The sequence below is a fragment of the Leptonychotes weddellii genome, chromosome 9 (assembly GCF_054177405.1).
Source record: "Leptonychotes weddellii isolate Sample4059 chromosome 9, ASM5417740v2, whole genome shotgun sequence".
NCBI lineage: Eukaryota > Metazoa > Chordata > Mammalia > Carnivora > Phocidae > Leptonychotes > Leptonychotes weddellii.
The window spans coordinates 92,806,630-92,822,785 of NC_138377.1; the positions used below are offsets into that span (position 1 = coordinate 92,806,630).

A 16,156-nucleotide genomic window follows, 5' to 3' on the forward strand; every position below is an offset into this window, starting at 1 on the left:
GAATAATCCATTCAAAGAGGAAATCTAGATTAATTTTGTGAGGAAGGGTACAAAATTAGAAACTTAAGTTTAATTATCTTTTTAATGTATAAATTTTATTTTAATTTTTTTTAAAGATTTTATTTATTTGACAGAGAGAGACACAGCGAGAGAGGGAACACAAGCAGGGGGAGTGGGAGAGGGAGAAGCAGGCTTCCCGCAGAGCAGGGAGCCTGATGTGGGGCTCGATCCTAGGACCCTGGGACCATGACCTGAGCCGAACGCAGACGCTTAACGACTGAGCCACCCAGGTGCCCCTAATGTATAAATTTTAGTTTTTGATCCAGTTTTCAGGGGAAAAAAGGGAGTCTGTACTTCCCTATGTTTAGAAGAGGTTAAATTGCCAATCTATATTTTACAAAAGCTTTGACAAGGAAACAGATTACATGGAATCTCTGCCTAATTAAAGTGAGGCATCATCATGTTGTATATTTGGAAAGACTGTAGGTTCTTTAGGTCAAACTTTTTAGAAACAATTACATATCAGACTTAGACCTCACTGGACACAGCACCATAAAGTTTCTCTTTCCATCAGTGAGAAATAGCAAATCAGGTTTCAGATCCATCAAAACTTGACTTTAATAGAGTTGGTTTGAGCTACTCCTTAATACGAAGCCTAATTATTAAGGAAGTACTTAGGATAAAAACTCGGCTCTCAATTCAGTAACTATTCTGTTTAATATCCATCTCTAAAAGACAAAGCAAAAAATATAATCTGCAATCATCAGAACTTAGTTTAGAAATTGATAAAATCAGATCAATGCACTGATTTGTATTTGTAAGGAAAAAATAGAAATATCTAGTAGGATATAATCTCAGGAAGCACACAAATGGACAGTCTGTTGTGAAAATAAGTATTTATTAAAAACAAAGTTCAGAAAAAACATATTTGTTAAAACATGGTTAATTTTGACAACAGGAGGTCAGGAAGCAAAAAGTGTGATGAGAAAGTAAGAATATCAGTTACTAAGTTATATTATACCCACCCCTTCAATTATACCCCTGGTTATCTTAAAATATATAATGGTAGCTCTAAAGACTCTAGACAGATCTCTGGATTTATGGCATGTTTTATTGATTTCCAACTTTAAAATTACTGGCCCAAAGGGTAATATTTTATGATACTAAATCAAATGCATATTCTTGGAAAATTTCTCTCTTTTAATGTAGTCTATGAAATATTCTTGTCTAATTCTGTGCTAGAATTTTATCTGTTTTATTGTTGTTAGAAGCTTTATCAACTGTTTAAATCTTCAGGCCAAATTGCCCTGAAGGAGAAGATACATAGCCGTCCAAATTTTTTCAACATTGCATCTTTGGCCCTCTTTCTTGAAAAGGGTATAGGTTCAGTTTAATTAATACTGAATTTTTTTAATGTGCAAAAATCTAACTCTGCTTCTTAAAGCAAATGAAAGGAACAAAAATATGGCACCATTCCAATAATCAAATGCCAATAAAAATGGCAACAGTACAAAGATCTAAGCAAATCTCAAACACAGCAGATTTGTAATTAGAACACCATGCAATGATTAATTTTTAGCAAGAACAAGAAGCTTAATAACAACAGGTAAAAGAAACCAAATACTGCATTATACTGAGTACTAAGCTAAGTAACCATAATTAATCTTACAAATTCTCCAATATCATAATCACTTGCTTTAGAGTAACAGTATATAAGCCTCATTTTTTTAAATTAAATGCCTGTTTAACAAAGCTAATTGGAACAAATACATTTATGCAAATTTACATCCTAGAATAATAAACAGGAGACATTAGTCAAGGATGGATTAAGAAAGTTCTATTCTTTTTCGTCATCTGAGTGATCAGGTGGCAAAGGACATGCTCTGTGGAAAGAATAGAGAACTTCAATAGTCACCGGAGTATTGACTATTAAAAAAAATAGTTATAAACCTATATAAATCATGAACATTAACAGCGCAATGTGTCTGGTCAAGTGAATAGAAATGAGAGAAAATTATACTCATTAGTTGGCAAACACCTACAAATTCCAAGTACTAGAGCAACAAAATCTTTAACTATTTTGCCTGTTAATTTATCAAATCAGTGTTTCTCCTTTAGGATATGTTGCCATTTTTATTAAGAAGGGAATCTCTATTTCTATCGCATCTTCTTTCAATTAAGTGGATTGATAAAGAGTATAATCCTTCAGCAAGAACTTTGTGATAATAGGGATGCCTGGGTGGCTCAGTCAGTTAAGCTTCTGCCTTCAGCCCAGGTCATGATCCCAGGCTCCTGGGATCGAGTCTCATATCAGTATGGAGCCTGATTCTCCCTCTACCTGCAGCTCCCCCTGCTCGTGGGCTCCCTCCCTCCCTCTCTCTCTCTGACAAATAAATAAATAAATAAAATCTTAAAAAAAAAAAAAGAACTTTGTGATACTAAAAAGCAAAAAAATCAACCAGTCCATTTGAGCAAAGAAAACATAGCAAGTTGCCATATTTGACTGTATATCCTTTTGAACCATATAAACATATTACCTAATTGGAAAAATCTCAAAATTGGTTAAGTTGGTACAAGGTAGTTGTAGCTTTTGAAAAACAATTTACATTACCCCAGAGCCATTTTGTACTCATTATGCTTTTTATAGAGAAAAGTCTATGAAAAACTTAACCATAAATTAGAATTTTTTTTAGAGTTGATGAAGATCTGTGAAATCTATTCTAAAATAAGCTGTTTTGGAGGCGCCTGGGTGGCTCAGTCAGTTAAGCGTCTGCCTTCAGCTCAGGTCATGGTCCTAGGGTCCTGGGATTGAGCCCAAGTCCGCCTCCCTGCTTAGCAGGGAACCTGCTTCTCCCTCTCCTACTATCCCTGCTTGTGCGCTCTCTCTCTATCAAATAAATAAATAAAATCTTTAAAAAAAATAAGGAGTTTTCAAATTAGATCCCATAAGCCTAAATAGTTACAGAGTTAGGTAGTGAAAAAAGGAAGTTAAAGGTATTCTGACTTGGTATGAGATTATCATAGACTTACCTACTATTAGATTACCAAGAAGACGTCATTGTATTTTCCTGGAAGTTAAATCAAATTAACAAATGAACACTATCATGAGCCAAGCTTCTTTTTTGCAAGGACCTGCTGTAATTTATGTATCATAGCTCTATTCAAGGTTTTAGGTAGACAATCTTTCTTGATTCTGATCCCCCCCCCCATGCAACTGAAGGGAGTTTACCCTGCCTTTGTGAGAAAAATAAAGCTGTAGGAGTAGCCATGTTTCAGATTATAGAGAGTTCATAGCAGAAGTCCTTCTGATAAACTGATAGTTTATTAACTACTATCAAAAGTAAATCTATTGATTTACTATCAATAAAAAGGTAATTACAGCTTTCTTAAACAAAGATAAATCTAAGAAGGGGGTCTAAAGGAATAATATAAACCTTTATTACCTAGTTTTATGTCACAAATTTTATTATACCGTGGATCAAAGTTCTTTATGAAAATATACATGTAATCTTTCTCCACATAATTGAAAGCCTGTAATATATATTTTATTGTTAGGATGATCAATAATGGTCAATAGTATAGCCATATTTGGCTATATTGCCAAATATTTTGTTTCCTTCGTGGAAGTCACAAATAATTCAAGAGGGTTGTAATATATTCTAGAGGTAATATTGACTATTAGCCTATTATATGAGAATGAGAAAGAACAAGGAAGAATGGTACCAGACAGTGACAGGGAGCTAGAAGAAACTTACAGGATCATGAAAGCAAGTCTATTAAAAGGCTCTATCTAAAAATGTATCCCATTTATTGTTGACTTTTATTGAAAGCAGAAATCGTAATAGTGACATAGCAACAAAATCTAAAATTTAGTTACTGCTCTAGAGTTTGACATTCCTTTTAGATATCTCATAACAGGGATGCCTGGCTGGCTCAGTCAGAAGAGCATGTGACTCTTGATCTTGGGATTGTGAGTTTAAGCCCCACATTGGGTGGAAGGATTGCTAAAAATAAATAAATAAACTTAAATATCTTGTAACATGGATGGTAGGCACTCAATAAACATTTATTAAATTATTTTATGAACAGCATTGAATTGTTAAAATTTTATATGCATAAGCATCATTTTATATATCCAAATATTTTGTTTGTTTGTTTAAGATTTTATTTATTTGACAGAGATATACACAGCGAGAGAGGGAACACAAGCAGGGGGAGTGGGAGAGGGAGAAGCAGGCTTCCCGCTGAGCAGGGAGCTTGATGCAGGGCTTGATCCCAGGACCCTGGGACCATGACCTGAGCCGAAGGCAGACGCTTAACCATCTGAGTCACCCAGGCGCCCCCCAAATATTTTGTTTTAAATGCTCTTTCAGCCATTTATTTTTATTTAGTTTGTGTTCAATGGAAATCAATTCCAAACACAACATACAATCCCAAACAGATGTACAGTGTTCAGATATGAAGCAAAGGGAATGTTCATTCACACCCAGAGATCCCCCACATAGCTTGAGATCTGTTGGGTCTGGTTGTTTCCCTATAAGTTTCTAAAGATGGCAAATAGTGGTTTAAGACTTATTAAGCATACTATGGTCATATTGGATACTATAAAACGTAAGCATCAGTGTGTGAATATGTGAACCAAAAATTTCATGGACTGTCTATTTCTAGAAAACTTTCTGTACATCAAGGCAGTTGTAAAAGTTTTACTTTCCAGAATCAAGTACACCTAGGTTTAGGACCAGGTTCTAACTATCTAAAAATACTGATATAGAAAGTGTTCCAAATGTAGCTTTTCTGATTCATAAATTTTTTTTTAAATGTATTCACAGAAAGACCCAAAAGAGTTGTGAATTTAATATAGGCAAGTCTCGGGGCACCTGGGTGGCTCAGTTGGGTGAGCGTCCGACTTTTTATTTTGGCTCAGGTCATGATCTCAGGGTTTTGGGATCAAGCCCCACATGGGGCTCTGCGCTCAGCACAGAGTCTGCTTGTCCCTCTCCCTCTGCTCCTCCCCCTGCTCAGGCTCTCTCTCTCAAATAAATAAATAAAATCTTTAAAATATATACATATATTTTGGGGCGCCTGGGTGGCTCAGTTGTTAAGCGTCTGCCTTCGGCTCAGGTCATGATCCCGGGGTCCTGGGATCGAGCCCCGCATCAGGGTCCCTGCTCTGCGGAGAGCCTGCGTCTCTCTCTCCCACTCCCCCTGCTTGTGTTCCCTCTCTCGTTGTGTCTCTCTCTGTCGAAAAAATAAATAAAATATTTAAAAATAATAATAATAAAATAAAATATATACATATATTTTATATATATATTTAGGCAAGTCTCCTGTCTTCACTTCCCCAAATACCTAATATACATTATTTTTTCCTCCTTCATATCTTTGCATCTTAATTTCAGTATTTGTCAAATATGCCTTCAAAACAGCAATTTTTAAGTTATAAAAATTATTTAACAAATGCAGAAATAAATGGCAGTATTTTAAGATTGATTGAAATCAAAGCATTTCATATCTTTGGAATCAAGTTAAGTGATCCAAGTTAACTAAGTGAATCTGGCATTCTTATTGGATGGGAATGAGTGATAGGAAATACCTGTCATTTGACTTTTAAGTGTATATGCAAAAATTACTCATGCTTAGATTTGTAGTAGATTCCAATAAAACATCATTGCCCTGGAACATGTCAATTACTACATAAAGTCACATGCAATATCAATTCCAAAGACCCAGAGGAAAGAGTTCCCAAGAGAACAATGAAAACTTAACAATGTAAAATTTTATGTGGAGTATATCAGCATTAAAATAGGACTGCTGAAATAATACACAGAGGATTTACAATAACACCTGGTGGTTCCTTCCAATGTACATATAAATAGAATAATGGAAGCTTTTTATATTACCTAATCATTTTATGGCCTTCTAAATTTAATGAATCAAAGTAAAAACCCAATTTCCATTCCGTAGCTAATCCCTTTTCTCTAGATCAAGGTGAAATTATCATTATCAAGGAAGAGTTTCAAGTGTCCATATTTCTTAAGCTACATTTAATCACATCATTAATTTTCAATGTCTCTCTCTTCAGTCTTGAATGTGAAACTCTAGCAGATTTAATATTGGCATTCATTATCTAGTCAAATCCTTCAGATGCTCTGTAAGTCAGTCCAACTGGGGACTCTCACATTTTCTGTGTTAGTAAAATAAAGAGTGGTATTAGTAGATCTGATAAAGACTGTGTTTTCCTTGTCACATTGGACTTCTAGTTACCATATGGATTGGGCTTTAGAATATGTGTTAGTTAACAATAGATGTTTTTTGGCCTGGATCTGTTTAACAGTAGAGATGTAGAAGGGCAAGCAAGACCACAAGGAGAATGGCCACTGACTGCAGGGCACAAGTGGACACTGTGGGTTCAAACAGAGGACCCGGTGTGCTGGCTAAAGGAACGTGTGACTAAATCTGTGTGGATAGGAGCAGTGCCAGAAGTAGCAGCCTCAGACTGAGCCTGGCCACCAGCCCCTTGCCCATGTTGGCCACTGTGTCTTGGGTCAGACTTGCTGTTTGGTGTGCTGTTGGATCATAGGCTCCTGGCTGGTGCAGGCAAAGTAACTAGCAGGGTCTCAAACCAGGGGGCATCATAATGACAGTGACATGGCACCATCTGCCCACCCATGCTCACCATTCCCCATACCTCCAGTCACATAATTTATCTTTGAAACACAATTCTTCAAAATTGTTTAGAGAGCCTGGATCCTATTACTTATAAATCTATTTTTTAAAAAGCAGGTTTTCTATGCCTTTATTTTTTCCAAGTGGCATTATTTTTTTCCTGATTCTTAGATGTTTGTTGTTGAAAGTTGGTAGCACAAATGAATATGAAGAGAGGTTTTTACCCAGAGATAATCACTATTGATATTTGGTCTGTTTATATACATGTTTTTACACCATAAAAGCTGTTCTTCTATATGCAGAATTTTTGCTTAGTATTTATCATGAGCATATTTCTGACATTAAGAGCTTAAAAAGCATGATTTAATTATCTTTTTTTTTTTTTAAGATTTTATTTAGGGGCGCCTGGGTGGCTCAGTTGTTAAGCATCTGCCTTCAGCTCAGGTCATGATCCCAGGGTCCTGGGATCGAGCCCCGCATCGGGCTCCCTGCTCCTCGGGGAAGCCTGCTTCTCCCTCTCCCGTTCTCCCTGCTTGTGTTCCCTCTCTTGCTATCTGTCAAATAAATAAATAAAATCTTAAAAAAAAAAAAGATTTTATTTATTTATTTATTTGACAGAGCGAGTGAGAGAGCACAAGCAGGAAGAGCAGCATAGGGAGAGGGAGAAGCAGGCTCCCGTCTGAGGAGGGAATCTGACACAGGGCTTGATCTCAGGACTTAGGGATCATGACCCGAGCCGAAGGCAGATGCTTAACTGAGTGAGCCATCCAGGCATCCTGATTTAAATATCTTTTTTTTTTTTTAAGATTTTATTTATTTATTTGACAGAGAGAGAGAGAGTACAAGCTGGGGGAGTGGCAGGCAGAGGGAGAAGCAGGCTCCCTGGGAGCCCGATGAGGGATTCCATCCCAGGACCCTGGGATCATGACCTGAGTGGACGGCAGACGCTTAACTGACTGAGCCACCCAGTCTTCTCTATTTATCTCCTTTAAAAACTATGCAGGGGCGCCTGGGTGGCTCAGTCATTAAGCATCTGCCTTCGGCTCAGGTCATGATCCCAGAGTCCTGGGATGGAGCCCCACGTCGGGCTCCCTGCTCCGCGGGAAACCTGCTTCTCCCTCTCCCACTCCTACTGCTTGTGTGCCCTCTCTCGTTGTGTCTCTCTCTGTCAATAAATAAATAAATAAATAAAGTGTGTACACTGGGGGTGCCTGGGTGGCTCAGTCAGTTAAGCATCCCACTCTGGATCTCAGCTAAGGTCTTGATCTCAGGGTCATGAATTCAAGCCCCACACTGGGCTCCCCGCTGGGCATGGAGCCTACTAAAAATTAAATGAACAAAAATTTTTTAAAATAAACAAATGTTTAAAAAAAGTATGTACACTGAACTCTGTATGTGTGCAGTTGTATTCCCACCTTTTTTTTTTTGAAGTATTTTTAGGTATTTTTAGAGAAGTTGTAAAGAAAACACACCATGGTGTTTTGGTTTTCTAAGTGATGGGGATTTCTATATTTTCCAACTTTTCTACATTGGTTATTTATTTCTTGTGGAGGTTGAACTAGTAGTTTTTTGAGGGGTTGAGTTAGTAGAATTGATGCTGGATAAACTAACATAGAAATTGCTTTTTTGAAAAAAAGTATAGAAAATAGACAGTAAAAATGAAAGAATAAAGACAGGAAGTTCACGGTTAATAACTTAGCACTTAGCATCTGATTGGGAACTGATCCTCTTTGAGTGACTGAAATGAGTAAAAATAATACTTTTCACTGATGTTTGAAATTTAGGAGCGACTTAGAAAAACATTAGCACAAGTTTTAAAAAAAACCCTGGTTTGTGTTTTCTTATCCGTTCAAGGAGAAACTTTAAAGTTACTCAATATCCCTGTCTTTTACTTTCAAGAATATAAATATTTTCTTTAGATTCCAGAATATAAAAACTTACTTTCTTTTTGCTTTTCCTAAGCCACTGCTTCCTGCCTCTTCAGGAATCCGATTCTCTTTTTCAGAATCTTTAGGAGACAGCCTGAAGAATTCTCCGATTCCTTTTTGCCACTTGGGAGTTGGGCGCACACAAACTGGATTCCCTCCTGCATACTTATTTTCAACTATAAAATAAAAACAGATGGAACTAAATAAGAACCAAGGAGGGCACCTGGGTGGCTCAGTCGTTAAGCATCTGCCTCGGCTCAGGTCATGATCCCAGGGTCCTGGGATCGAGTCCCACATCAGGCTCCCTCCTCGGCAGGGAGTCTGCTTCTCCCTCTCCCACTCCCCCTGCTTGTGTTCCTGCTCTCGCTATCTCTCTCTCTGTCAAATAAATAAATAAAATCTAAAAAAATAAAAATAAATAAATAAATAAGAACCAAGGATACAACTGCCATTCCTTAAAGGGAAACAATTTTTTAACATTATATCTACAGAGTATTAAGTAGTATTACATCCATCTTAAAATAATTAGAAAATGTGAGATGATAAAGCTGTATTCAGTCAATATTATATTATACATTATTATAATACAATGTATAATAATATTTTGTTAGAGTTATCCTTTGTCCTAGGAAAACAAAATTAACAGAATTTTTACAACTGGAAAATACTTTCCATAATTTAATCAGAAGCAGAGCTATTCAGATAGTTTTATGTATTGTCATACTAAACTTTGACACATTTTTTCCTAATATGAGGTATAGTATAAACCACCAAAATTTTACTTAACAAGGTTTTTAAAACACCTGTGAGGGCACCTGGGTGGCTCAGCCGGTTGGGTGGCTGCCTTCGGCTCAGGTCATGATCACAGGTTCCTGGGATCAGTCCTGCATCGGGCTCCCTGCTCAGCGGAGAGCCTACTTCTCCCTCTCCCTCTGCCTGCCTCTCTGCGTACTTGTTCTCTCTCTCTCTCTATGTCAAATAAATAAATAAAATCTTAAAAAAAAAAAACACCTGTGAAAGGCAAAATATACAGCAATGTGAAAGTTTCCACAAAATTAGGTTTCACTTTTCAAAGCCCTCGGCTCCTTTTCAGTTCATAAGGTAAATCCAATTCCTGATTTTTTTTTAAGTAAGCTCTACACCCCACGTTGGGTAAACTTATGACCCTGAGATCAAGAGTTGCATGTTTTACCAACTGAGCCGAACAGGTGCCCCAATTTCTGATAATTTTTTTTATTTTAAAATAGTAATATAGAGGGAAAATTTCTGCCTCTTTATGAAGTAATGGTTAGAATACAAAGATGAGCAAATTACTGAGCCACTACATATTTTTTGCTTTAAACACATTTGTCACAAACTACCTGTTATAAAGTTGCTTCCATATATACTATCTGAAACTTTTTTATTTTCTTTTTAAAGATTTTATTTAGGGGCACCTGGGTGGCTCAGTCGTTAAGCGTCTGCCTTCCGCTCAGGTCATGATCCCAGTGTCCTGGGATCGAGTCCCGCATCGGGCTCCCTGCTCAGCAGGAAGCCTGCTTCTCCCACTCCCCCTGCTTGTGTGCCCTCTCTCGCTGTGTCTCTCTCTGTCAAATAAATAAATAAAGAGAGAACAATCCTGAGCAGGCGGAGAAGCTGACACCCCACTGAGCAGGGAGCCGGATGCGGGACTCTATCCCAGGAGCCACCCAGGCGCCCACTCTCTGAAGTTTTAAAAGTACAAGTGGCTTTTAAAAAATAGTGATCTGGGGCACCTGGGTGGAGCAGTCAGTTGAGGGTATGACTCTTAGTTTTGGCTCAGGTCGTGATCTCATGTTCGTGAGATCGAGTGGGGTCCAATCACACTCAGCAATGGAGTCTACTTGGAGTTTCCCTCTGCCTCTGCCCCTCCCCCTCAATCTCTCTAAAATAAATAAATAAATGTTAAAAAATAAATAAATAATAGTGATCCTTTGGTTCATAATTTTCCAAAAGGAAACTTATAGGTATGCTTTGACTACTTAGAAAGTGTAGGGGGCGCCTGGGTGGCTCAGTCCATTAAACGTCTGCCTTTGGCTCAGGTCATGATCCCAGGGTTCTGGGATTGAGCCTCCCATCCGGCTCCCTGCTCAGCAGAGAGCCTGCTTCTCCCTCTTCCTTTGCCACTCCCCCTGCTTGTGCTCGCTCTCTGTGAAACAAAGAAAGAAAGGAAAGAAAAAAAGAAAAGAAAGAAAGAAAGAAGAAAGTGTATGGCAGCAACCTATAGCTCAGCACAGAATTCAAACCCAGCTCGGAGTGCCTGGGTGGCTCAGTTGCTTAAGGGTCTGACTTTGGCTCAGGTCATGATCTCAGGGTCCTTGCTTGGCAGGGCGTCCCTCTCTCTCTGCCCCTCCCCCTGATGGTGCTCTCTCTGTCTCTCTCTCAAATAAATAAATAAATAAATAATTTTTTTTAAAAAAGATTTTATTTATTTATTTGACAGAGAGAGAGACAGCGACAGAGGGAACACAAGCAGGGGGAGTGGGAGAGGGAGAAGCAGGCTTCCCGCGGAGCAGGGAGCCCGACGCGGGGCTCATCCCAGGACCCTGGGATCATGACCTGAGCCGAAGGCAGACGCTTAACCGACTGAGCTACCCAGGCGCCCCAATAAATAAAAATCTTAAAAAAAAAAATTCAAACCTAGCTCTGATTTAATTTTGTGACTTTTTTTTTAAGATTTTATTTATTTATTTGACAGAGAGAGACACAGTGAGAAAGAGAACACAAGCAGGGGGAGTGTAAGAGGGAGAAGCAGGCCTCCTGCGGAGCAGGCTCCATCCCAGGACTCTGGGATCATGACCTGAGCCGAAGGCAGACGCTTAACGGCTGAGCCACCCAGGCACTCCTTAATTGTGTAACTTTTACCAAGGTATGTAACCTGAGCTTAAATGTCCTCATCACTTAAAATGAGGTTATTATCAATTTCATACAGTTGATTAAAAATAGAGATCTGTGGGTGCCTGCCTGGCTCAGTTGGTGAAGCATGCTCTTGATCTCAGGGTTGTGATTTTGAGCCCCATGTTGGGTGCAGAGATTACTTAAAAATAAAATCTTAAAAAAAAGAAAAGAAAAGAAAACAATAGAGATCTGCAGGGGCACCTGGCTGGCTCACTGCGTAGAGCATGAGACTCTTGATCTTAGGGTCCTGAGTTCAAGCCCCTTGTTAGGCAAAGAGCTTACTTACAAAAAAATAGAGATCTGTAAAATGGCTTAAGAGGTGCATTTGGAGGTGCCTGGGTGGCTCAGTCAGTTGAGCGGCTGCCTTCGGCTCGGGTCATGATCCCAGGGTCCTGGAATCAAGTCTCGCGTCGGGCTCCCTGCTCAGTGGACAGCCTGCTTCTCCCTCTCCCTGCCGATCTGCCTCTTTGTGCTCTATCTATCTCACTGTCAAATAAAGAAATAAAATCTTAAAAAAAAAAAAAAAGAAGTGCATTTGGCCAACATATGTTCATTAAGGGCTTATCCAGTTGGCTCTGGTAATTCAACAGTGGACTAGACAATGGCATGTGGCCCTAATTGTAATTTAGTGGTAAAGGGTATAGAATATCCTCAATAAATTAATCACCTTTCAAAACTTTTGACCTACAGCTCCTTTTTATCTAAAGAGAGTAAATCAGTAAATATGTTCTAATGAAATATTTAGAACAGGGGTAAGTTTAAGTTAACTTAAGAACCCATGAAGTTTGGGACGCCTGGGTACCTCAGTCGTTAAGCGTCTGCCTTCGGCTCAGGTCATGATCCCAGGGGCCTGGGATCGAGCCCCCCATCGGGCTCCCTGCTCAGCAGGAAGCCTGCTTCTCCCTCTCCCACTCCCCCTGCTTGTGTTCCTGCTCTTGCTATCTCTCTGTCAAATAAATAAATAAAATCTTTTTTTTATAAAGCAGACGCTTAACCGACTGAGCTACCCAGGCGCCCCAATAAATAAAAATCTTAAAAAAAAAAAATCTTTTTTTTATAAAGATTTTATTTATTTATTTGAGACAGAGAGAATGAGAGAGAGCGAGCACATGAGAGGGGGGAGGGTCAGAGGCAGAAGCAGGCTCCCCGCCGAGCAGGGAGCCCGATGCGGGACTCGATCCAGGGACTCCAGGATCATGACCTGAGCCGAAGGCAGTCGCTTAACCAACTGAGCCACCCAGGCACCCTAAATAAATAAAATCTTAAAAAAAAAAAAAGAACCCACGAAGTTCTTCACTGTGCTCCCCTGTACGTTCTTAATTAGGCCTTGTGGAATTAATCTTCCTAACTACTCAACTTCCTAGGAGTGGAATAAAGCACCAGATGGCACGGTATTTTCTCAACCTCTCCTTGCACAGGAGCAGTGTGAAGCTATTTCATCAGCCAAGTTTTCCCTTCTAATGTCCCAAAAGCAGTATTAGGAACTGCATAGTTGGAAAACACACACACACACCATGCTAAAAAACAAACAAAAAACCAAAAATACATGCAGAAATGAAAACAAAAACTTTTACACTAAGAAGACAACGTGAGGGTGCCTGGATGGCTCAGTTGGTTAAGACTTTGGCTTCGGTCATGATCCAGGATGGAGTCCCACATCGGTCCCCGCTCAGCGGGGAGTTTGCTTCTCCCTCTGACCCCCCTCCCTCTCGTGCTGTCTCTCATTCTCTCTCTCAAATAAATAAATAAAATCTTTTTAAAAAAAAAGAAGACGGGCGCCTGGGTGGCTCAGATGGTTAAGCGTCTGCCTTCGGTTCAGGTCATGATCCCAAGGTCCTGGGATCGAGTCCCACATCGGGCTCCCCGCTCGGCGGGGAGCCTGCTTCTCCCTCTGACCCTCTCCCCTCTCATGCTGTTTCTCTCTCGCTCGCTTTCTAAAAAATAAATAAATAAAATCTTTTAAAAAAATAAAAAAATAAAAAAAAAGAAGACAACGTGATTAGCACTGTCAACTATGGTCCCAATTCTTAATCTAGTGAAGGTGAGCTTAAATAGCCTCTTGCAGGAAAAAGCCATCTGCCGATATTAAAAATAAAAATGCCGAACTAGAAAAGAAAAAGAGTTTGAAGATAAACTGTGTCTGTCCCTAACCCCGAGGTTGGAGATTCTTTTCCTTACTACCCCCACCTTTACCCCAACCGGCCGAGAGGCCAAGGTCCTCTCATTATATCCGAGGGCAAGGAAGAAATTCAAGTGTGAGGATCTCAGGAAAATAAATTCCAGAGTGGGTCAGGAGGCTTGCAGGTCAGGAGAACTGTGGTGTAAGGCCTGATCCCCTTTGAGAAGATTCCTCCAGGAGTTGCAGGGGCGCTTTTTACCTTTCCTTGACGAAAGCGATGTGGAATTAGTGGCAGAAGTGGAGGAACCAAGCACCTTCCTGGGGGCTCGCGAAGCCACCACTGCGGAGAGGCAGAAGAGAGCATTCAAAACAGGGCAGTAAGGTTCCGACGCTGAGTCTCTCAGAACCACGTTCTCACCACAGTCTCCGACCCCGCCGCTTGGAGAGGAGAGCCCCGCGATCCAGAACAGCCCGACAACCCTCCCCTGTCCGCGCCGCTCCTTCCTCCTGGTAAACGGGCCAGGCCGCGGCTTCCAGAGCTGCTGGACCAGTCTGGCTCACAGGGCGGTGGAGAGCCCTGGCCTCTCCCGCCGGTAGCGGGGCTGCCCGGAGAACCCCCTGCCCTCCACTGCCGTGCCCAACTACCTCACCTTTTCTGTAGGTGCCTGGGACACTGTCCGCTTTCGTCCGCACCATGTTCAAACTCGAGGAGATGAGAGCAATCAAATGACTTCCCAACCGCGGGTGTTTAACTGCACAAGGACTCGAAAAACGAATCTCCCGCCACAGTTTATATTGGTCTCTTTCCCGCGCGCTCCTCGGGCTCTCCAGGGAAGCCGCTCCCATTGGTTCCGCGCCGTCCCCCCACAACCAATCGCCGTTGTCCAGCGATGACAGCGGCGAGGCGAGACTCAGTACCGTCCCGTCCATCAGCTTTGCAGAAGCTTGTGATTCGTACCCGCCCCAAGTGGGCGGTACCAAGGCTCTTTCCTGGGATGCCCCAAGAGTGAGTGCTAAGATTAAGAGTTAGGAAAATGGGCTTGCTTAGAAAAGAAAACCCAGGAAAGACAGCGAATTACAACATTCCTTCAAAAGTTACCCCAGGATTAAATCCATAATGATTGACTCCAGGAAAAGAAACTTGAAATGAAGCAGATTTTTAAATGCAAATCAGAAAAAAGAATTTTTTTTTTTTAAACCTCAGATAAACTCTCTCCACAGGATGCATAACAAAACAATTCTATGGAATGTTAGAAAAGGAAGATAATTTATTTACAAGGCTTTTCTACGTTTTTAGTATGGTGTGAAACTAAAGGAAAAACTGAGTGGATTGTTTATACATACACACATAAAAAGGAATAAATTAATGAAAGGTCTTCCTGAGATCTATATGGTCTCAGAGTTCCTTCAAAATATGCCAAATGTCAGGGTGCCTGGCTGGCTCAGTCAGTGGAGCATGCAACTCTTGATCTTGGGGTTGTGGATTTGAGCCCCACCTTGGATATAGAGATTACTTAAAAATAAAATCTTTAAAAAAAAAAATGCCAGATGTGCTAAGGGTATATCCCTGACACCCAGTGATTATAACGCTAGAACAGGAGCTCACAACTATTTTCTATCCCTATGCCTATCTTCTAATTACTCAAAATCCTCCCAGGGAGTGATTTTCACTCTCTGAAAACCATGCATAAAACATGATCAGGGGGCGCCTGGGTGGCTCAGTCGTTAAGCGTCTGCCTTCGGCTCAGGTCATGATCTCAGGGTCCTGGGATCGAGCCCTGCATCGGGCTCCCTGCTCTGCGGGAAGCCTGCTTCTCCCTCTCCCACTCCCCCTGCTTGTGTTCCCTCTCTCGCTGTGTCTCTCTCTGTCAAATAAATAAATAAAATATTAAAAAAAAAAAAACACATGATCAGATGAGCTTGCCTTGGGATGTATTTTGTTAAATGCTCACTTGAAAGGCAGTCCTGAAAGTGTAAGCAGGGCATTGATTCTCTCCTGTAAATTATGCTTGAACTTTCGGAAAATAGGCTACTAAGTACTTCAGTAGAATCAACAACTACTTTTTGTTTTGGAATTAAAGGATCTTGAAAAAAAAGATTAAAGAATCTAGACAACGAGTGAAATTATATATTATATTATAATTATATTAATTGTATTATAATTCTATTAATTACATTATAATAGCAGGAAATGTATTGGAAATTACCTGTAGCTTTGTCTAACACTTGGAGTCTACAGTAGAATTCCTATCAGAAAAATCAACAAGCCCCAGGGTATTCCTTTCTTCTTTGTTATCATGCCCCTCTCAATACACAATCGTTCTTCAGTACACATTATTTCCTTTTCAGTTAAAGTGGCTTCTACAAAGGCCTGAATTACTTAATTCAAACTCATATCCCAGATTCCTGTGGAGATTAGAACAGCATAGAGAATCTGCCGGTCTTTTCTCTTAGCTCATATGCCAAGTAAATGGCTAGGAAGAATTGTAAATATACCTTTGCACGCAGGAGCAGTCTATTACTATAG

The 16,156-nt window shown here is 40.1% G+C and overlaps 3 protein-coding genes across 4 annotated transcripts in view; 1 reads left to right on the top strand and 2 right to left on the bottom strand.

The window, feature by feature from the left end:
• Window positions 1–16,156, bottom strand: part of CSNK1G1 (casein kinase 1 gamma 1) — a 269,186-nt gene that overhangs the window by 162,184 nt on the left and 90,846 nt on the right. The gene's annotated exons all lie outside the window — the stretch shown is intronic.
• LOC102731775 (estrogen receptor-like) overlaps window positions 1–16,156 on the top strand; it is a 464,527-nt gene that overhangs the window by 19,166 nt on the left and 429,205 nt on the right. The window lies entirely within an intron of this gene.
• On the bottom strand, window positions 882–14,439 carry PCLAF (PCNA clamp associated factor). Of its 2 annotated transcripts, XM_081829594.1 has the most exons (5): window positions 14,280–14,439; window positions 13,889–13,969; window positions 8,608–8,770; window positions 3,031–3,068; window positions 882–1,883 (listed from the first exon to the last, which is right to left on the bottom strand). In XM_081829594.1, exons 1-4 carry the CDS (start codon window positions 14,323–14,325, stop codon window positions 3,056–3,058), a joined length of 303 nt encoding a protein of 100 aa, XP_081685720.1. In that variant the 5' UTR covers window positions 14,326–14,439; the 3' UTR covers window positions 882–1,883; window positions 3,031–3,055. The 2 variants fall into 2 exon arrangements, with proteins under 2 accessions (XP_081685720.1, XP_006734924.1); XM_006734861.2 differs by lacking the exon at window positions 3,031–3,068 and having other exon boundaries at window positions 14,280–14,438.

What these genes read in the sequence shown, in the direction of transcription:
- PCLAF (XM_006734861.2), bottom strand. Translation starts at nt 14,325, where the DNA reads ATGGTGCGGACGAAAGCGGACAGTGTCCCAGGCACCTACAGAAAAG. An exon ending in CCCAGGCACCTACAGAAAAG is followed by an intron (nt 13,970 to 14,279) that starts GTGAGGTAGTTG and finishes GCCTCTCCGCAG; the next exon opens with TGGTGGCTTCGCGAGCCCCC. An exon ending in ATCGCTTTCGTCAAGGAAAG is followed by an intron (nt 8,771 to 13,888) that starts GTAAAAAGCGCC and finishes TTTATTTTATAG; the next exon opens with TTGAAAATAAGTATGCAGGA.